General features: G+C 39.0%; 1 protein-coding gene across 1 annotated transcript; it reads right to left on the minus strand.

Annotated features, from left to right (window-relative positions):
* Window positions 1–787: 787 nt before the first annotated feature.
* On the minus strand, window positions 788–13,888 carry kiss1ra (KISS1 receptor a; the record flags this gene model as incomplete). The annotated part of the gene is made up of 5 exons (XM_084120495.1): window positions 788–1,255; window positions 4,426–4,664; window positions 8,562–8,697; window positions 12,662–12,786; window positions 13,663–13,888. The coding sequence occupies 5 exons, from the start codon at window positions 13,886–13,888 to the stop codon at window positions 881–883; spliced, it is 1,101 nt and encodes a 366-aa protein (XP_083976621.1). The 3' UTR covers window positions 788–880.
* Window positions 13,889–23,807: the final 9,919 nt, after the last annotated feature.

Genomic DNA, 23,807 nt, shown 5'->3' on the forward strand with positions numbered 1-23,807 from the left:
CCGTGACGTTCTGCTTTATATAGCAAGTTCATTGTGACTGGATTCCGCGATTCGATCCGCGCTTCGCAAACACAGACGGGGTGAATTTATGAATGAAAGTGTGAAAGTTCTGACACAAAACGAAGTTGATACGTATCCTCACGCTTTTTTTAAGTGGGTATACGCAAATCCTTGGCCTTTTCTAGTGGGTATACGGCGTATACCTGCGTATCACGTAGACTACGTGATACGTGCAGCATAATATGTTATTCTGTGCTGCGAACAGCATTCACTCAGTCTTGAGAAAGTGGTGTGCTCTGAGAGTGTATACCTTCTGGGTACACCTCTTCAGGTTGATCCATGCCGTAGAATGTTCAGAATATATAAATATAACCGATGAAGAGCAGTTTGGAGTGGATGTTTCGAGAGGAAGTGTGCACAGGGAGGTGGCGTGTATATGTCAAACACAATGGATGAGTCAACAGTTGCCATGTTTGATTTAGTCAACATCCTCTCAGGCAAGCTCCTACACATCTCCGCTGGCAGAAAATCCGTTTGGCTCCCCATGCTTAAACTTACGCACTGTAAAGTTTGCATCCGCAAATTTTGAAAATGCAAGCTCTCTTAGCACAGCAGGGCCACCAATAAGAGTTGAAGCTTTTGTTTTGGATGTTGGTTGCACAAAGGATGTAAACATCAAATTATACTATTTAACTCCAGCTGTAATTAAAACAGTAATAATTAATGTGCACTTTTGCATTTCTTTGCTCTCTAAATGCCCTTTTGCACCACATTGAAATATTTTTTCACAGCTCTGAATATTACTCTTGTTAATGCAGAGGAAGCCTGAGCTTCAGCAACTAGTTGGCATGTGAATTCATGGTTTAGATGTCATTTGCTCTCATTTCCTCTCAGTGTTGCTTTCCTCCGTTGCTACAAACTTTATTTCTGCATTGGCAGTGCGGGAGGCGACACTGCTGTCCCTCACTTTGTGTCTGAAGAGGAAGGGGAAGGTCTTCCTGAAAGACTTGCGGAAGCTAGCGCCCATAAAACCGTAGACAATAGGGTTGATAGAAGAGTTGGCATAGGACATGCAGTTAGCCCACGTCTTGATCTTATATGTTGTGTAGTTGGCCTTGAAGTTGGGGTAGAAAGACTGGAACAGGACAAAGATCTGAATGGGACCCCAGCAAATGGTGAAGAGGACAACAATGACCACTACCATTTTGGAAATCTTACTCCTAATGGAGATAGTTCTCTCTGAGAGCAGGTGGACCTGAAACAAACAATGTTTTGACAAGATTATAGAACGGAAATGAGTCTGATATGTGCTTTCACTTACAAAAAATAAAAATAAAATAATGGATCAGTGACATTTTTAAAGGACAGTCTGCATAATGTTATGTGACAAAGAATCTATTATAAAGACAAATTTCTGTATAACTGTACGACATATTATTTATTTATTTTTTTTAAAAGAAGGCTAGGCAACTTAGATCAAACAGAGTAACACCAAAAAACATTCATGGTTCAAAAAATCATTATATGTACCATATAAATAATATGTAGATATGTTTGAAAATATTTGAAAAGAGAAGATCAAAATGTGTATTTAAGGTGTAGTGACATTTTCTTTATTGCTTATCACCTGATGGTTACACCATATTATTGATATCCTTATTTGTCACTGACCTTCCTATATTCATGCAATATATGAATATGAAAAACTGTTGCTGTTCTAATAAATAAAACACAATTTCTGTTGTAAAAACAATTGAGTTTGACCTTTGAATTACTAAAATAGCTAGCACATTTTCTGGATAAAGGTTGCACAGTTTAATCATTATTCATTATTACATGTTGTGAATTTGTCGACTATGAAAATGGACCGAACAGACCATTGCAAAGAATTTTAAGTGAAGATAAAGTGGCAAAGAAGATCATATGAAACAAAAGCATTAATTAGAAAAAAGGTTATTCCACAGTGGCCACTGCTGGTTCAATTATATGGAGACGAATGCCACATCTAACCACACACCAACTACAGAGTTTCATTCCTCAAAACTCAGTATACAAGAAAAATAGGTCACTCAGCCGTAATGTGGGGAAAAGTCTTTTTTCTCAGACAAGATAGAGCTTTTAGGAGCTTTTAGGCTGAAATTCAAAGCAAATATGTGGCAAAGCTAACACTGCCCCCTTCTCAAAGAGTCACTATATCTACAGTGAAGTCTGGTGTTTGGCAGCATCATGCTGTGAGGTGTTTTTTCACTTTCAGTGACTGGTTTTCTTATCAAAGGGAAAAGGTGACTGTGCAAAATATGGGGAAATACAGCACATCTCAGTTCTATAAAGCATTTGAGGCACTACTTGAATATTGGAAGCACAGGTGCAAATCTAAACCCTGTCACAAATATGTTTTTGAAGGCAGCATAAAACAATCGGCTCAGCAGTTGGTGAAAACAATAAAACAAAATGACAAAATCTATTAATAAATGTCCATTTATTTCAACATGATTATGTAAAAAAATAAGCTATTTAATATATGACTGGTTATGTCTCATCTATCTTTAGACATGACGTTTATGGTGCTTTGGAAACCAATTTCTTTACATACAAAACGTGTGAAGTCATGATAGATTTCGGTAGTGATGCTCCGATCAGCATTTTTGGGGCCGATCACCGATTACCGATCACCAAAATCATGATCTGCCGATTGCCGATCACTGCCGATCACAGAATGGAAATATGCTAGAGTCAAGAAAATCTTGAAGAACCACCAATATTTATTTAATTGTAGTTAGAAAACAAGATAACATAAGGCTACTGTAGGCCACCTTTTCCAAATAAGGCACAGTATAATTTTTCAAAACAAAGAGGGGTCAGGCAGACTACAATGGATGTAGTTGAGGAACTAACTACATCAGATCCAAAAAATAAAATAATGACAATGACATTTGAGGTTATTAAAACAGTAAGTCCCGCCCCTCGACTGCCAAAAATAAAAGTGTTTGAGCGAGCAAAATCAGCAGGCGAGAGGAGATCAAGCGCGAGTGTGTGGGGAATGATCATGCGCGCGCGCGAGGGCAGAGATGTCATGCGCCCGCGCAGGGTTTGAATGAGCTCGCGAGTTCCCGTTTCCTCGCGCGTAGATCTGTTATCCTCTCGCGAATGTCATTTACCGCGCGCGCCAGCATCAGTTGTGCGCTCGTTTATAATTGCCATTGAATTGCCGTCATAGGAGAACTCATTTTGCCACTGTTAAGCAAGCTCTGCTCTGCTGTTGTGTTGTCGCGCATGCGGAAAAGTTGCGCGAGTTATTTACGTCACGTGATCGGCTTTTTTGATCGGCGCTTTTGGGGGTTGCCGATCAAGCTATTTTTTGCCAATATCGGCCGATCATGATCGGCGGCCGATCAATCGGAGCATCACTAGATTTCGGGCACTGCCTATGTGAAACTGAACCACACCTACATCAGATGACTTGTGAGAATGCTGTGTTTGCTGTGAAAATTAGCTTTACAAAATATTAAAAGTAAGGATTAAATACTCTATTTTTTGTTAAGAATATTTTATATTAATACCATTCATAAATTCTCTCACTATATTTATAGTTATGTAGTTCATTGAGAATTAAAGGTGCAGTAAGTGATTTCTGAGAAACACTGTTGATATTTGAAATAAACCGAAACAAACACACCCCTCCCTTCATTTGCTATTAACATGTCACATTTCAATTATATTCTGCTGAAGTGAACAAAATGACTTGGAAAAAAGATTCATTCATTTTGCTGAATGAGACTTTGAGATCTGAGTCAGTAAAATGATCCAATGTTACTCACATATGGAGCAGAATCAATGCAACCTCTGCATCCATTTTCAGGCCTTCCTGCTTCCTGTCTCTCCAGTGTTGGCTTTTGTAATTTTAATGCGAGTCCTAAAACTCTTGCCTGATCGTAACCATTCTTTTTCCAGTGATATTCCATTGACCTTTTCTCTTTTGTAATGTCACTCAGCCATCTCCCTTTCTACAGTCTTTCTTCATATCTCCCTCTTGCACTCTCTCTCTCTACTCCCCCATCATGAGTGTATACACCCCCCTACTGCTGATTGGCTTTTTTGTTGAGTTTGTTGTGGTGCTGCTTGGTCAGATCCACTTGCAACAGCATTTCTCAGAAATCACTCACTGCCCCTTTAAAAGTAACATTTCCAGTCATTTATCTATTAATTAATCAATTAATTAATTAATTTATTTATTTATGCAAGGCACTGTCTTTTATTTTGGCCTTAAATTACTTTTATTTGACCAAATAAAAGTTTACTACTACTTTGTCTTTACTATTGAAGAGAAGGAAAGAAACAAAGATATTTCACGACCTCTCGTAGCACACCTGAATTATAGATTAAAGAGTGTATAGCCTTTTATATATATTCAGTGGAGTGTCATACCTGATGGCTGTTATCCACTGGTTCCACAGAGGCCTGTCCCACTCTCTTCAACATGAAGGAATAACAGAAGGAGATGGTAATGACAGGCAGTAGATACACAGCTATGAACTGATAGAGGATGAAAGCCTTCTCTGTGGCCTTTGATGGAAACCTCTCCATGCAGTATTTTCTTGGTCCATACCAATAGCCGTCCTCAAGCCTCTGGTACAGGAAGATTGGTATGGAAAGAATGAAGGAACCTTGTTGCATAAGAGAGGGTAAGATGAGAATTTAAATGCTCGTTCATTTTCAATCTTTTAAATAGTATTCTGGGTGATGAAATGTAGTTGAGTGCTGTCATTCACTTATGTTTAAAAGCATAAATGTGAAGCTTTTTGTTGAGGCTTTTAGCCCACATTAATTTTTCAGTAAAAAATAAAGTTTGATTTTTTGAGCTGTATTGTCTCAACTGTTCTTTTGAAGTGGGGCTACATTTAGGTGGATGGATCTCTGGTTATGTTATCGATGTAAGTTGTTATCCTTGTGTTAACATGCAAAACTTGCAAAAAAAAGCAGTTTTACATGGTAATGACGAGTTAAATAAATTTGATAACCAATCCATACATATCCTGTGGTTCTGGCATGTTTTCGTATGTTTATGTCATTTTTTACGTATTGACAGCAATTTAGATATACAAAACTACAATGCTACTAATAATAAATACAAAAGTATACATAATATAAAAGACAGCTTTAAAAACTTAAACATATTTATGAATTATTTATATTTATACTGTATTGTAAATATATTTGTATAGTTACATTTTACTAATATACAGTACATATACATTATGTCGAAAAGACTGACATTATGGGATCTCACTTGGGAGCCCAATCATCTTTAAGTGATAACAAAACAAGCCAATGGACATTGGCGAGTGAGATTTGCATGGCAAGCCATACAGTTAAATAAGCTTTCTGGCAACTCACTCATTCAGCTTTTTGCTTCGGAGCCGAGTGGTTGTTTGTCAGTGCTCTGCCAATATGCCTTCATTCACGAGAGGAGATGTTCTGTCACCTTCATTTATATAGCGCTTTTTTGTGTTAGAGAGACGGCAAACTCAGCCGTGTGTTTCACCATAAACAGCAAACGTGGTGTGTAGTGATCACACCCCTGGGTGCTCCTGGCCCTGTCTGACAGCCACTGCCTCACATGTCTGGGCCGTAACCTCGCTGAGGCGGTGTTCGTTGATGATTCATGTTCTCACTGCGGGAACATGACCATTGCAATGTGGTGGAGTACCCTCTGCTAAACCCCGTTCTAGTTTCTCTGCTCCACAGAGGACCCCTTTGGTTAATACACAGGGTAATCTGTGGATTATAGTGGGAATGAACCCTGTCTCAGCCGTCGCTACACCCTCAAAAGCGTTTGGCGAAACAACATCCCTGAGATGGGTGACTCAGAGAATGAGGGATCTGCTCTTGTCCATGAGATGGTAAATCTTTTGTTCATCAAAAAATAATGAATTTCTAATTAAATAATACATTTTATTTTTATTTGTATTTTTTAAGACCAGTTTACTTGATCTCATCCCCCTCTTCTCTCGCCACGGCGCAGGAGTTTGTAAGGATGCAATGCCTCCTTACACGTCTCCAGCCACTCCCTTGTGGGAACTATGGAGCCAGGTAAGTCACATCACACTCACTTCCTCTACTTCGGGACGCTACGCCTCCCAAGTTGGGAGCTGCCCGTCCGCGGGTGCATCTGTAGTTCCACTGGTGCCACTTGCATGGTGTCTGGGGGCCTGGCTAGTGCTTCCCAGCCCGTCTCGTTGGCTCATTCAGATAATCAGACTCGGCTAGGCGATTCAGGTTGCCTGGTGTCCCCCCAGGTTTAATGGCGCCCTGTTTACAAGGATGCCCCTCTCCTGCGTGCAGAGATTGTGGTCAAGCTGGTGAAGGATGCACGCAATAGAGCCAGCCCCTCCAGCAGAGATGAAGTCAGGGTTTTACAGCACATACTTCATCGTATTCAAGAAAGGCAGTGGGTTACAGCCAATCTTGGATATGCATGTCTTGAATCGAGCAATTCACAAGGTGTTGCCCTCAAGATTAGTTTGCAGTGATCGACCTGAAGGACTCGTAAATGTCTCAATTTTGCCTCAACACAGACCATTCCTTTGGTTTGCTTTCAAGGGCATACCAGTACAAGGTTCTCCCCTTCGGGCTGTCCCTGTCCCCCTGCGTCTTCACAAAAGTTGCGAAGCCTGTCCTTGCCCCGCTAAGGGAGAGTTTGCATTCTCAGCTATCTCGATGACTGGCTCATTTTAGCTCACTTTCGAGATTTGTTGTGTGAAAACCCATCTAGGGCTTAGGGTCAACTGGGAAAAGAGCAAACTCTCCCCTATGCAGATTATATTTTTTCTCATTATGGAGTTGGACTCGCACAACATGACAGCTTGTCTCACAAATGAGCGTGCACGTGCTAAACTGCCTGAATTTGATCAGGGGGAAAACAGTGGTTCCACTGAAACTATTTAAGAGGCTCCTGGGGCACTTGGCATCCTCAGCCATGGTCACGGCGTTCGGATTGATGCATATGAGATCGCTTCAGGACTTGTGGCGCTGTGGCACACATCGAGTGACCATCACACCGATCTGTCGCCACGCTTTCAGCCCGTGGTCAGACCTTGCCTTTCTATGGGCTGGAGAACAAGCCCTTAGAACAAGTGTCCAGGCACGTTGTTGGACACTGTATGCAACGGACGCTCCTGGACGGGATCTCGACTGCAGTGGGAACATCAACTGCCTCAAGTTGCTAGCAGTACTGCTGGCCCTGCGCTGGTTTTGAACGTTGTTGCAGGGCAAGCACATGCTGGTCCGGACAGACAACACAGCCATAGTGCCGTACGTCAAACATCAGGGTGGTCTACGGTCACGTCGGATGTCCCAACTCGCCCACCATCTCCTCTAGAGTCAGACCCTCTGCACGGATGCACTGGCACACAGCTGGCCCTGGGGCCTATGCAAATATGTGTTTCCCCCAGTGAGCCTGCTCGCACAGACACTGTGCAAGGTCGGGGGGAAGGGGAGTAGGTCTTGGAGTAGGAGGGGTGGTTACAAGTGGCCTATTTGCTCTGGCACACCCCACCTGGCACATCCTTCGGCAGTGGACGCAGCGGAGGCGTCCGACGCCAGGCTCAGTACACGAGATGCAAGCTTAGGTAGTCAGACCCTGTACTGGGCTAGATGCCCCATATGTGTATTCTTCCAAGGCACGGTTTCCCTGTCGGTAAACCCATGTCTTTCCCTGGGCAGATTCCACTTTGCCCCGTCTCTCCATCGGTAATGGTTCCATCCCTGACTGTCTAGGCAGGACCTATTGCAGAGATCTTCCACAAACCTGAGTTGAGTGAGTTGCCGACAAGCTTATATACCCCTTATGTCCGGGAGAGTGGCTTGCCATGCAAATCTCACTCGCCAATGTCCATTGGCTTGTTTTGTTACCACTTGAATGTGACTGGGCTCCCAAGTGAGATCCCATAACTTCAGTCTTTTCTATGTAATGTCTCCGTTCCCTCCTTCAGGTAACGAGGCTTACAACAGTAACTGAGACGATATCAAGGCTAGAATAAAGAGATTCTATTTTCATACAGAACATGTTTTTGTGATCCATTGTGCTGCTTTTTAATTGATTTCCAATGCAAACATACGCTAGATGGACGTCTTTGATAGTTGCACAGCTAGATTTTAAGACTTGTAACGGCTTGCACATCACACTCTGTCTAAGAATTTTTAAAATGCGGCTTGAAATGCTGCTGCCTTTTCAATTATTTTGCTCTAAGCCTCACACAAACATGTTCTGTGAACGCTGCCTATCCCACCAGTTGTATGCTAGCACATGTAATATAGCCAATTTTCAAAGATTTATTACACTGTGGGATGACTTGAAATTATTTATGTGATAATCGACAACAGATACTGTGGAAGGAGATTAAGTTGTATTTACATTTAATAAAGTGGACTAATTTTTGCAGTTATAGCGAGAATACAGCCTGTCTGTTATATACAGTAAGTGTATGGATGGTGTCACCTTGTCATTAATGACATTCTAGCAACGTTTTGTGTATAGTGTATTATTCTACTAAATGACTTACCGATCCAGATACAGATGCTAACAATCATTGCGACACGAGGGGTCCGATGGTGCAGGGATTTCAGAGGATACACAGTCACATAGCAACGGTCTCCACTCATCGCTGTAAGAGTGATGCACGTCGCCTGTACGGTCACCTACACATTGCCAAACCTTTTGTTATCATGTGTTCATATCATTATCAGTACATGCAAGACAGAAATGCCCCAGAGTGCTGGAGTAAACATAAAAATTGGATTTAAGTAATCTAAAAATCTAGCACATCAAAAATGCATAATGCTTTCAATTTAGAATATATTAATTCTAGACAGAAAAAAACAGCCCCATTCATTTGTGGTTTTGTCTGCTGAATTAATTGAACTGAAGGGCCTGATTGCTCATCTTAAATTAAAAGAATCAGGTAGGAGGAGAGGCTTTAGAGAATAAAGTCAACCATTGTGCTGAGTGTTTTATGCAAGCTTAACTATCCCTTAGCTCTTTGATGCAACAAGTGTGAACAAAGAGCTGTTCCATCCCATCATCTTTTGTATAAGGTATCTAATGATTAAACAAAAAAAGGTGCCTGGAAAAAAGAGGAAGCCTGTGTTTATGACACAAAAAGCTTCATGGCTAGGAAAGACCAAAACCATAGCCGGATGTAAATACAAAAACAAAAAATTATTTTTACTTTCAGTTACTGTACACTGCAACATTGCTTATATAAGTGAATTTACTTCAAAGTATTCATTCGGTTCACATGACGTCACTGTAGCTTTGCGCCGCCATCTTTACGACCGACGGTCTCAGTAATGCCTGCAATATGTTGTGCAGTTGGCTGCAACAACAGCCGAAAGAGGAACCCCGAACTGGTATTTTATTCTATACCAAAAGAAAAGGATAGAAGAGAGAATCATTTATTTAAAAGACTTGAAGTCTCATGTTGGTTTGTGGTTAATTATATTTCCATTATACTCTCAATGCCCAACATTATACAGACAGATATCGACAGATGTTTTTTCTTCATTTTATTTGTTGGATCTGTTTAAATGTTAAAGCACTTTATCATGGTAAGTTAGTAAGATTTGGGGTTGTTTTGAATATAACTGTCTGCCTATCTGTTAGTTAATACCTACCTAAATCTAATAAATATTTTTTCTGAAGTTCATAAAGATATTGTCTTCTTCACATGCGCTTTAGATGTTATTTTGTAACGTTAGCTCTGCAGACTATGCATAATCTCAGCCTTGAAATGCATATTAAAGGACTAGTTCTTCCAAAAATGATAATTCTGCCGTCATTTACTCACCTTCATGTGCAAATCCTTAAGTTTACTTTCCGTGGAAGACAAAGGGACATTTTTGAATATGTAGCCTAATGGAGACTCTTCTTGTCGATGTAATGAAAGTGAATGAGTAACGTTAGCCTACTGGGGGCTGTCACGCAAAAAATAATAATAATAAAAGACAAAAAAAAAAAAACATCACAAAAGTATCATAAAAGTGATCTAATACGACTCGTCCGTTATATTAATATCGTTATTTATTCATATGATAGCTTTATGTGACGAACAAACTGCAATTTAAGTCATTGTATTATAATCACTGATGAGCTTTACCTCTTGATAGCTTTTAATCGCAGCCGAATCGTGAGTGAATCATTCAAAAAGATTAGACTCAAAAGATTCTTTCATTTTGATATTGTGTGTATTAAACCTTCTCTATAATTGAACATCTGTTCTTTCGGAGAGATATGGCAGTCTTTTATGATATTCGGCTGATGTCTCTGGCTGTGCTGATGCTGGTGTCTCTCTGGACTCAGCCAGTGCTGCTGTTCGGATTAGATAGATTCATTCATGCCAGCCGAACAGCTGCAGATTCATAGATTCATTCATGACATTGCCTCGACTCTCATGAACGCGCGCCATGAAGCTCTATGACTTAAGTATTTCTATATCATGAAAGGCCAATTGGGGCAAGCCTGGGGCAGATAATAATGGACTAAAGAAAACTGGGGGTAACAAATAAGGATCGGAGCCTAAAATTAAAATTTTCTCCAGGTATCTCTGTCTCTCTCTCTCATTCAAATGGGCAGTTTGGGCGGCCATACCGGGCGAGTCGGTCGTAAATATGGCGGCGTTCTATTTGTAGTGACGTAGGTGGCATCTATGAATAGATGAAACAAGTAACTATTCATATGTTTAATGGGATGACATCCCTTTTGTTGCATATTCTTTTTTCTTTTCTTATGTTTTTAATGGTTCTATAAACATACTGTGTCCTACTTTTCTCTTAGGCCAATGCAGTTTCTCACGAAGCAGTGAATTAAGACTGACTCACATCTTCTACATGAAATGAGGGATGAATCATATTGTTGAAATGCCACACAAAAATAAATTCTTCCTCCATGTGTACCCAAATGTAAACACACACACACACACACACACACACACACACACACACACACACCTTGATATTCCTCAGAGCATTTCTATTCAATGATGGTTTTCTGTTATGATGTATATTATGTATGGCTGTTATAAATGGAACTTTTTGGGTTCACAGAGGATTACTCTTTTATGTATTGCTTTATGAGACCGCTTGCCAAGCTATAATCTAAAGTTGTTACTTTTAGTTACTCCAAAACACTAGGGGTGCCAGCACTTTTAGCCCACATCCATTGTTGTCGACTTGCATTAAAAGCACATCTGTTACATACACGTGGTGACGACATTTCTGCAAAATTATGTCATGCTGCTTCTTCCACATTTTGCAACAATTTCAAAGTTAAATGTCCAGTTATTGGCACCAAAAGGGCAAACAGATGAACCTAAGTCTGGCAAAGTATTATTATGTTGGTTGTTTTATGTATCGCAGCAGTTCAGAAATGAAATGTCCTGTGAGTGGTGCTAAAAGGTTAATGTTTGTTTAAAAAACATGCTACCTAATCTAAAACCCTTCTCTAAGCCTAACTGATAGTATTAACAAAAGAAAATAAAAGATAAAAAAAAAACATTTGCAGAATCCACCATTAAATTTTAGCTTGGTTCTTCAAGCTCTTTTATTGTGACTACCGAGAAAGTTTATTATGTCAGAAAAGCCTTATACTGTATATGGAGCTGGTTAAGTGATGCAAACATCAACATGTTTTCATTTTGTTTTCATATCATGCATTATGGTAAATTATGGGTTATTGTGCAAATTATTAATAAATTATTAAATGTAAATTATTGTGCAAGGAACCACTTGAAAATAAGTCTTTATTAATCAATAATCTGCCCCTAATCATAATAAATCAAAGGTGTTGGTGTTTAACTGCCACTAGTGGACATTTTAGCTGGACACTGCATTGAATTGTATGTAAAGGTAAAAAAAATTTAGGTAGAGGCACATTTTTTTAAATGAGTCTACGTTGTTTTTTTGGTTTTTTTTAGAGTTCCTGGAGCAGCATTCTCTCTGCCAGACCGTCAGAATGTGCTTGTCCAGAGAGGTACATTGATTGTGAAAAAGATGAGGAAATCAGAAAATGTGCAATGATTAATCTCTACACACCCCACATACCAAAGCAACTACTGTACATTTGTTTAGAAATGTATCTTGAATTTTTGACATTTCAGTTTTGACATCTCTCTATACAGACTCAATCTAAGAATATATTTTTTATTAGTATTAAAATATATGCAAGATACTTTGCAGTATACAACTAAAGCATTTCTAGACAAGACAAACATTTTGGTCGTGAACATTTGGTCATGCGACTTAAGTTAATTAATTTCATTGCCAAATAATTACATCACGATGTGCCCATCTTTGGCCATCCCCAACTCTACAACACGTTGTGGCTTCACTACCCAACACTAAATTTCTATTAAAAATATGGACTATTGTCTTAATCAGCGTATAAATCCATTTATTGCTGGTTGACACTGCCGGGTACCATACTGAAATGCAGAATCCTTTCAGCATTGATCTTACACATTTATTCCTCCTACTTTGTACTTGCAGTGGCTTTGTCGGTGTGGCCATTGTCCTCAATGCAGCAGAAAAACATTTGCACTACACAAAAGAAAAAAAAAGAATCTTGTTTTTGAACACTACTCTGTTTTTCCTTAGGTGATCTCCTTACCTGTTGGAGAAAAGCAACAAATTTGCACATGAAGTCCCCAAATATCCAGCCAGGCAGGGGGTAGAGAGTAGCAGTGAACGGCACGCAGCATAGCAGAAAAATGATGTCTGTGGCAGCCAAGTTAGCTGAGGAATTAAATATACGTGTAATGAACGATCTGTCTCATCTGAATAGGTATGCAAAATTGAATGTGCAATGGGGTTCTCCAAGGGGTTCAGGGATTCTACCAATTCTTCAAATATTGTAAAGTTAAAACAATCTTAAGAATAATTGGAGACAGAAATGGTGGAACATGCAAGGATATGTGCAGTGAATGAAATACAAAGTTCTCTCAGCAACACTGAATATGGATGTTAATCTGACTGCCTGTCATCCTATGATTGATAAAAATTTCACTGCAAAAAAGACAAAGTACAAATACAGTAAAATTACAAATACTAAAATACTAACATATATGCTTTGAGTGATTATGACTTTTTTTTATTATCAAGTCATTCAAGTTATGGCAATTTTAAGGCATTTCCTAACCTCACAATCTTGCTCAAGAGGTCCTTCTGCAGTGTTCCTTGAGATAATGCTATAATTCTTTGTTACATGACGGCGGCTAATGAATCATTTACCACAAATATAATGTCAATAAGAGTTTGAACTTCAATTTGTTTCCTGTCACAGCAATTCCTGTGCAAAATTAGATTCATCTCACTGTGCTTGTATAGAGTACTAAATCATCTTATTAATTACTTAATAATTTTTGATAATAATATTAATAATAATAATTTATGTATAGCTCCTTATATATAAAATGAAGTTCAAAGTACAGTAGGTCTGAGCATCATTTTTACAAGAAATAAAGCATAAAAACAACAAGAATGATAAAATAATTTGAAAAAGATGCAGAAAAGAACAAAAATAATACACTTACCCTATATTATTTTAAAGCAAAGAAATGTCTAAGCTGGTGAAAGGTTGTACAGAAAAAAAGGGAATTGGCTGAAACTCACCAATGTAAAAGTTAGTGGCCGTCCTCATCTGTCTGTGCTTGGAGATGACATATATCACCAGTGAGTTCCCGATCAGCCCCACCAGCATGATGAGGGAGAAGAAGAGGGGCACCAGCCAAGCATCCGTCAGGAAGGGGTGCTCCTCGTCCTCAATATCCTCCATAGAGGAGTTTCCAATGGAGCTGTTCAACAGCTCACTTGAGTTCCAGTCTTCACTAGGAAACATGATTTTAGACTTAAGAAAGACCTTAAAACAAGATGAAAAAAGTACCGTTTCTTCCTTTCAGCAGTGACAAAATCCTCATCCCCACTAATCCAAGAAATATTAAGAAAAAGCCGTCTGAATCTGGAGTTGTACTTTCATAAACCTCATACTAGTCACTGCGGGAGTTTTGTAGGTAGACGGGTATTTGAGGGAGATGATCAACGTAATTTGTCTGACTTCTCTTCAGCTCTTTAAAAAAGTATCCCTGCGAGCAGTATCCACTCAAAGACAGAGTGGTTTCGCTCCCATTGGCTTTATACACAGCTTGAACACACGTGGGCAACAGAGTGATTGTAGAATGAAGAACTGATGTCAGGTCGCCTAGCAACAATTTTAGGTCTCTCCTTCTCTCTCTCTCTCTCTCTCATTCCTCTGCTCTATGTGCAGAGAGAGTAAAATATAAATGGTATTTACCCTGCAATACAAACATAGCCTAAAGATACGCAACCCTGTGCAATCAAAGAGATCAATGTGGTACAATTTGTTCTACTATGACAACACATAATTCTTCCCTAGAAATTATTAGCCACATCATGGAAACACGCAATTACCACTTCTTGGGACTGTGCACTCCGCATCATGGCAAATTGGCATGTAGGATCTCCTTTGAGCTCATGAAAGTTTTTCCTCCTTCCAAATTGGTATACATGCACTTTTGGTGCAAATCGAACCAAATTCAGACTATGAACAAGCAATTCAATCAGATCTAAGTTCTGTGAGAATAAGCCCACAATCATGGTCTGACTGCTCAGATGAAGAACACTCCTGAAATATATATTCAGTCAAATTCAACAAGCGTTCTTTGACCCCCTTACAGTGCTTATAATTGCACCCATTTAATACAAGAAAGAAAGTGCTTATTATAATCAGAATTGTTTTTGTTTGGAAAAAAGTTCATCATTCAAATTTTATTAAAATATTAAACCAATATTACACAAGCAAGTGCTGTTGTTCGACGTATTAGAGTATGTATAAAAAATTATTATTACAAGGTTCTCTCAAATCTAATTAGTCCGTTGCATCATTTAGATTGCTGATATTTCCTATAACATTCACCCTTATATATGGCAATGCAGTTAATCATACCATTAGACTGTCATTTAAAGGTACAATATGCAAGATTTTCTGCCGCTAGAGGGCGCTACATTCCAAACAACGCGTAGCTTGATGACGATGTGAAGGAGCGTGGAATGATGGGAACTGTCGTTTTCAACTCCACCGTGGATGTAAATCAGTCAGACGGGAATCGAAAAATCATGTTCATGGATGAGGTAAAGTTCTATTTTTATAAATGTTGCGTTTAATGACATGCTTTTATTTCATTAAAATGAATTAACCGCAATAAAAGTAAGGTTTAATACTAAATTGGTTATCATAGATGTTACTGTATTTGTCGAATTCATTGCCGTGATAACGCTGCGCAGTTTTACGTGTTCTATACAATTGTTGTAAAAGTACATTCAAACATACCCACATCATTTGCCAAAATACTGATTAATCTTTATGTATAACACATGCTATATGTAACGAAGTTCAGATGTTATGGGAAGTAGGAGGCGGGAACCGGCAAACATTCGTGACACATTTTAATGATAAAAATAAAACAAATACAAAACGAAAGTAAAAGACAGCAGCCCCTCATGGATGACTGCTGTCACAATAAAACAAAACACAACAAGTTCAGGCCTGTCCTCTCTCGCTCTTCACTGTCGTCGCTCCCCCTTTATGCTTCTGCTCCTCCGTGAGAGATACGAGACCGGTGCGTCGCGCAGGTCGCCACTGGCCTCGTGCCGCTCTCTCGCGGCCCTCGGCCCCGTCCTGCTTGCCACACTATATTTATTTACATGACCATAAACACCAGACGTGATAAACAATGTCAATAAACTAAACACAAACCTAAAGCAATAATACCCATACGTTTACGTTTATGGGATACTTGTCTTTGTCGACAGAACCAGCTGCAATCGGTAAAGAATAATTGTGTTCCATAACGACTGCACGAAACAAGCTAACGTTTGTTGCTTGATAGACGTTACAACTACAACTTCCGCATTTGTCCAGGACTCCACGCAGTATGAGCGGAAACCGAGGGTAACGCGGATATGATGCCATTGACTGGCGACTCCCAGCTCACCCCTGCTCACACGTTTCCTTCGTAAAAATAGTTGGAAACATTTGGGATATTGTAAGTAATCAACTTAACAAAATATATAAAACTGGCCTTGTGATTTTGGGATATTTTAATGCAAAAATCTTACATACAGTATTGTACCTTTAACTGTAAGAATGGTTACAGGAACACTGCATAGAACCTTTTGAGCGAGATTGCAAGGTTAAATTGCTGGAACTTGAATACTTACTAATCAAAAAAATCATAATCACAAAGTCATAAAATGTTGTAGCTCAATATATTAAAGTGAAAGTGACATATGAAGGCCATGGTAACCCATACTCGGAATTTGTCCTCTGCATTTAACCCATCCAAGTTAGTGCACACACATTAGGAGTAGTGAACACACACACACACACACACACACACACACAGAGCTGTGGGCAACCATTTTTGCTGTGGTGCCCGGGGAGTGATTGGGGGTTAGATGCCTTGCTCTGTCACAGTCACCAGCTCAGTCACCAGTCACCAACTCAGGCAGCGTTCCAGTCCACTTTTAGACACGCACTTGCATACTTCCCTAAGCACTTCCCCTCAGGGGGAATTTTTTTATATATAATTTTTTTATATATATATATAAAACAACCCAATCACACCTATATACATTTGGATGCTGCATTAAACAAATTCTTAAAGGGAATTTTAAAAAAATAATAAATCAACTCCATAGCTGGTTCCAAGTGATCAAGGGCTTAGGACAGGGGTGCCCAATCCTGCTCCTGCCGATCGACTGCCCTGCACAGTTCATCCCCAACCCTAATCAAACACACCTGAAGCAACCAATTAACGTCTTCAGGATCACTTGAAAATTAAAGGCAGGTGTGTTTGATTAGGGTTGGAGATGAACTGTGTAGGACAGTCGATCGGCAGGAGCAGGATTGGGCACCCCTGGCTTAGGACATTCCAATTCAGCCCATTGCAGTTTCCGCCAGTAGTGGGCACTCGTGCAACGTAAGCAGTGACGTACATCCAAGTGAACGAGACGGAGGGAAGTTAGCGAGTGAAGGGCATGACAATTTTGGACTGGAGTAACCTGTCAGTACACCCAGCATCCCTCCTGGTCCTCACCTGCACTCAGTCAGCCATCACCACACCTGCTGCTGATCATCACCAGATACTAATTCCCTGCACCTGCACTCCCTCATCAACACAGCCTATATCAACCTCCATCACTCTCACATCAGTGTCTGGTCTCGTCAATGTTGCTATGAACATAACTGCTACGTAAACAGTCAGACTTCTTACCTGAACACTCACCTGAGATCGTCAAGTCTCCTGTCTTCAGTCTGTCTCCTGTCCGTCATCCCGATTCAGATCTCCAGTCATCGTGTTCATCCTTCACAGAGAATCCACTTCAGTCATCACCAGCTAAGTCTCCATCACCATTCGTCAAGTCACCATCCTCTGGTTTCCCCACACTGTGCTTCCATAAACACTGTTGCACATTACCATCTGTCTGTTCCCTTCTGTGTGTGTGACATGCTCAAGGGCACCTCAATCATTTCCTGCCAGTATTGAGAATCGAACCCGCAACCTTTGGGTTACCAATCTGACTCTCTAACAATTAAGCCACAACTGCCCCAACTCTGAATTTAGAGTATAGATTTTTTTGTTGTTGTTGTGGAATTCTTGAATCGGTCACACTTCAGTTTAGGGTCCAATTCTCACTATTAACTATGACTTTTGCCTCAAACTCCTAATTACTGTTTATTAGTAAGTATAGGTATTGGGTAGGATTAAGGGTTGTAGAAAATGGTCATGCAGAATAAGGCATTAATATGTGTTTTATAAGCACTAATAGACAACATATCCTAGTGATATGCTGTCACAGTGTCTGGTTTGTGTTCCCTGGGTAAACACTAGAGGTCCCCTTCCCTCACGGTGTCACTCACTCATGAACTGCAATTCCCACAATCCTGTCTGTACTCATCACTGTTCATTGCACCCAGCTGTTCCCCATTATCATTGTTAGTTTCTGTGTGTATAAAAACCCTGTCTGTGTTAGTGTTTGTTACGGAGTTCTTGTTTAGTTCACACCACTTCCTGAGGTTAGTCTTGCGTGTTCCTGTTTGTTTCTTGGTTTTGGATTACTTATATGGATATTGACCTATTGCCTGGACTGGATGTATGAATATGGATTACCCTTAAATAAATAAATATTAGCTGCATTATTGGATTTACTTTTGTCTTCGTGTGTGCGATCGTGACGTATGCATGCTAATAAGAAACCTAATAGTGAGAATTGGACCCTAGACATTCAGTTGTCTGATATTTCATAACATTTGCCATCATCCATGGCAATGCTGTTGATCAGACTTTTTGACTAATCTGGATATCACCACGGATCTTGCATCTAATGACCTCCAAGTATGTCAGGTTTAGTATTACTGTAACAGTGTTCATCTTGTACGCCAATTGTTTTGTATTGTAGTTGACTACTTTTTTCTTAGAGTAAATGGTGAATGATTAACTTTGCACTAATTGTCTACATCAGCTGGTTAGTGCATACTGTGGTGCCTTAATATTTCTGAAATAAAGCCTTGATTTCTGAAATAAAGCCAACATTGACGAGACGAGACCAGACACTGATGTGAGGGTGATGGAGGTTGATATAGGCTGTGTTGATGAGGGAGTGCAGGTGCAGGGAATCAGTATCTGGTGATGATCAAGTTTTGATAAAATCAAAATTGACAATGCTTGGAATGGAATATTGCAGTATTATGAATGATTTATCCATGCACCCCATTGTTTTAAAAATTCATGTGCCCTCGTAATCGTTAATCAAAATGACTTGCCCTCTTGCAACAGAATGTCTTCTCTAATGATGCGTTCACTGGCACGAGGGCAGGACATCCTGTAACACGCATGAGATCACAGCAATGGACCCTTTTCACATTTCTGGGGTTCTTAGAAGCAGAAGTTGTCATAGTTGGTTAAATGGTTATAGCAGTGAATGAGACATGACTGCAAATATAATTTTGTATTTGTATTTGCTCTAATTGCAAATTTAAAAAATGATAGTGTTTCCAGGACTTGCGATTTTATATTCTGGCAATTCTGACTTTTCTCAGAATTGTGAAATATAAACTCGCAACTGCTGATCACATCAATGATTCATTTATTTTTCATTGTTTGCCTTTGTATGTTACAAGTTTCAGATAGTATGTGCTGTGAATCACTATGAACATCTAATCTGATTTCAATATGTTTTAGTAAATGTCAAGTTTGGATGTTGTGAAACATAACTGTTGGGAGAGGTATGAATAATTTTGCAAGACTTTTTAAAGTAGTCATGAAACGGAAGTTCTAGTTTCCCCGAAAAAATGTATGACAGAACTTGATTTTGTCAATTGGGGACTGATTGGATTGTTGTGGTTTAGTATGGATTCTTTTCACAGACTGTGATGCGTTAACATCACAAATCTAGTAAAGTTTTTAATATTTTAATAAAAAAAAAAAACATTTATAACGCTATACTTTGTGTGTTACCTTGGCAGAAAATGACAAAAAAAATGGCTGAGGGAGTGACAGCAAATTTGAAATCTTTCTCTCTTCTGACTGCTATGGAAGCTTGTTTCTGCCACTGAATAATAAGTTAATTGTGACTTTTTATTCATACTTCTCCCAACAGCTTTGTTTCACAACATCCAAACTTGACATTTACTGAAAATGAAAATATTCAACCAGATTAGATGTTGTTCCTAGTGATTCACAGCACGTACTATCTGAAACTTGTAACATACAAAGGCATACAATGAATATTTGATGTGATCGGTCATTATACTTTGATCACTCTTGCACTGAACATGGCAGCATGGTACACCTTACAGCACAAAAAGGTTTAGTTGAACATTCAGGCTTTAAAACTTAGTATGCCTGTCTGGTTGTTTTGAAGGTCATAGGAAACCATGCATTTGTATTCTGCCTCTGGCATTTTCTGAGTCTCTGGGGACTGGTGCCTGCTTCAGCTCAGCATTCAGATGTGCTTAAGGGCTCAGCTTTAAAAGTGTCATGTCCATGGGCCTTGTTCACAAAGCTCCTGGCTTCCACAGGCATTGTGGGCACCATATCAGTTTCACTGCTGCGTTGGTGTATTATTATAAACACTTTACTATGGGAAATAATTGCCAAAGGCTTGACTGCATCAATAAAGTTTTTGGAAATCATGTCATGAAAAATGTCTGTCCTGCAGCAAACAGGACAATCCAAAATTATACATAGATACAGGGCAGAACCTGAGGCTATATCATTTGCCCAGAGCACTCTTCAAAATCAAATTATTTTGAACATGGGCATTAGATTGTTTTAATAGTTATATATTTTTTATTTTGTTATTATTTTCAACCTTTGTGGGAAAGAGCATTGCTCTGACCTTTTTCTCAGTTGCATCCTGGCAGCTGAATCTAATCTATATGTGCCAGGGGGGTATACCAGCTGTGGAAATACAGAAACGTAGTGCTTAGTGCCATTGCATAAACATTATATTTCATTTCTCCATCATGCAGTTCGCCTGGAATGGCATGGCAGAGATGTTAGAAGGAAGTAACTTAGCTAAAACTTTACATATTGGTTTGCTTTTCAATTTGTCATTCATAGAAGCCAGTGGTTATGGTTCATAGGACAAAACAATTAAGAAAACTGAGGGGGAAAGTAATTGATGCTCCACAACTTTTTCGTTTGATAATAACCTTATGTGTTGGCACTGATAGGATGACAAATATAATTTGCATAGTGGTAAGTGAAGCTAACAAACCAAGTCCAAGGATGTTTAAAATGCAAATTTTAAAATGCTATTTAAAATTTTAAAAGCGTCTATATGCAATTTATTTTGTCAATATTTTGGAGTCTGTTATATATACTATATAACATGCGTGTGCATATAGATGGCCTTAAAGCTGTTATTCTCTATAAATAATAATAAATAAATAAATAATATAATACTATAAAACTCACTTTGATTAAGCAATTTCACAAAAGCACATAATCTAGACAAAATAAGCCTGAGGAAGGTCGATGAAACTGCTACATCAAGTTTGAATAGTGTGCAGGATTTATTTATTTTTTACAGGATTGAAAAATGCATTTTACTTTTATTTATGAAGAATTTTCATTCTTTCAGAAGAAAGTCTCATGCTCACCCAAGGCTGCATTTATTTGGTCAAAATACAGTAAAAACAGTATTTTTGTAAAAAAAACCAAAAACAAACTGTTTTCATTTCATAATTTAAGATGTTGTTATTCCTGGGATGACAAAGCTGAATTTTCAGCATCCTTACTCCAGTCTTCAGTGTCACATGATCCTTCAGAAATCTTTCTAATATGCTGATCATCAATGTTGAAAACAGTTGTGCTGCTTAATATTTTTGTGGAAACCTGATATATTTTTTTCTTTCAGGGTTCTTTGATGAAAGTAAAAAAAAAAAACAGCATTTATTTGAAATGGAAATCTTTAACATAACTTGATGATGTACTTACTCTCTCAAAAAAGGTGCACTGAAGGACAAAAATAAAAAATATCAACTTATAAATGATGGGCATTTTGTCACTTAGCGACCATTTTCATCAAGTATACAAACCATCTGGGTCAGTCTTTATTATCAAAGCTCGGCAAAAGTGCACGTCCCTCATAATATGTTTATCTCGGTGTTGTGTTTTTCCTCTCAATAGCTGAGATGGCAGCTGCCAGAGTGCTCCAATTTGCAGAATCATACATTCTGTCTCTTTTAAAAATCTATGGATTTATTTTTTTTCTGTAACGATTGTTTGGAGAAGACCAAAACATCAGTACCCCAGGCAACAGCAATCCAATTCCTCAGTGAGTCTCACTTCAATCTCAAAACGCAATGCCAAAGGAAAATCTATCCACCCAATTAAGGCTATACTCTTTCTTCCAGCCTTTCCTAAACTTATTCATCAGCATCTCTACATGTTCCCTACTGAATTCAATCAAGCTGTTCATGATGAGCCTACCAGACTGTTGGAATATCTGCGGACCAGAACCATGAGTGCAATGTCTTGATTTATGAGGTGATTCGGTGCTTTTTACATTTTTATGAATATTGTGACATAATGATTGGTGAGAAAATATGCAAGGAGGACGGGTGATTTCACCCGAGTGTCATTATGATGCACGCATCACCAACATAATGTGCACAAGGTCTCACATATTCCACAATTCACATGCCAATCTTTTGTCCTAATAAATTACACATATTTCCGGAGTAATGTACACATTCATCAAATAGAATATTTTTGACATCAATGATTGCTTTGATATCCAGTACATGCACATCAGAAGGCATTTGTGATATGCTGAATAATTTAAATCAACACTTTTTTGAAGTTGTCTTTTGACAAAAGGTACTGAAATAAATCACAGGTTTGAAATGTACAGACAGCATCATTTGGAAAAAAAAACAAACAATAAAAAACCCCCCACATCTACACAGAAACATTTTCTTTATGTCAATACATCTAATTACTAGTATTTGATGTCTATGAAATATTCTACAGAACTGGCTCTTTCAGTGTTGTTGTGACAGTTGTAAACATACTGTGGTGAAAAGAGCAGTTTTTACCACTTCTACATAATTATTACCAAGAATTCTTTTCAAATGGAAATGCTTTGATGATCTCACCAAGCACTTACCTGCGTGAATAAGACCTTCAGAAAAGGTGTGCGGTAAATTTAGTAGGGACTCTTTTGGGAATGTTGATGATTACTGAGCTAGTTAATTGGCGATGAAGTGGCTCCAAATTGCAATTCACACAATGAGCTTCTCTGTCTGTATAAATTAAGCGAAGTCTGAAATGGCATTACTCAAAATGTCTTGTGTCTCTTGATGGTAGATGGGGCTTGAAGAGGCCATGAAACCTGATGTGCAAGTACCTGAAATTTCCCGTGGTTTCAACAGCAGCATCCATTTGATCGCAGCGGCTCAGTGGTTTGTTTCAGTTGAAGAGATGCTGATTAAACTAGAGAGACTATTTAAGCCCTGTAGTGGAAAAATGGCTTGTTTAAAAGCTAAAACCAAGATGATTCTTTTTTTCTTTTCTTTTTTTTTTTACTTTTCATGCTGGTAACCAAGGGAGATGATGTTCACCTATACGGCAGGCTGAACTATGCTTCTTTCAGATTCGTCAAGAGTTAGATAATTAGTGTTGATTTTTTTTAATTTATTTTTTTTATGGTTGATGGTTATGGTTTTATGTGAAGAAAGCATTGGTGAAATATGGGGTGAAATAAGGGAAATGTTGTCTCTGAAGTCACAAAGTTCAATCTCCCCAGAGCTATTTTCTGTCTGAAATGACAGGCTTTGGTCCACTCAGTGAATGTAAAATCAGTGATGGGCTTCTAAAATGTAGCCTGGCTCCGCCCTCCTGCGTACTTCCGCTCAATTTTATTTCCCTTCAGTACTACATCTGGGATTGTGGTGTATTCTTTGGTTTTCTCCGGCCAAATTTTTGGCGGCCCAATCAGCGAACAGAGGGAGTGGCTGAGAACGATGACGTTGATGTCGTGCGTTAGTTTGAGTTGTAGGGTTACGTCACGACCAAAGGTTAGCGATTGGTTATGGCAGATCCAGAGTGACTCTGGGCAGATCCAATAGTTTTAAACTTCAACAGAATACCCGCCTACAAGGAAGTTAATGCTTGTCAATGGAGAGAGGCCAGACTCTCTGTACAAATGAAATGTACGAGAGTCTGGTA

The sequence above is a fragment of the Abramis brama genome, assembly GCF_963993115.1.
Source record: "Abramis brama genome assembly, chromosome: 7".
NCBI classification, from domain to species: Eukaryota; Metazoa; Chordata; class Actinopteri; order Cypriniformes; family Leuciscidae; genus Abramis; species Abramis brama.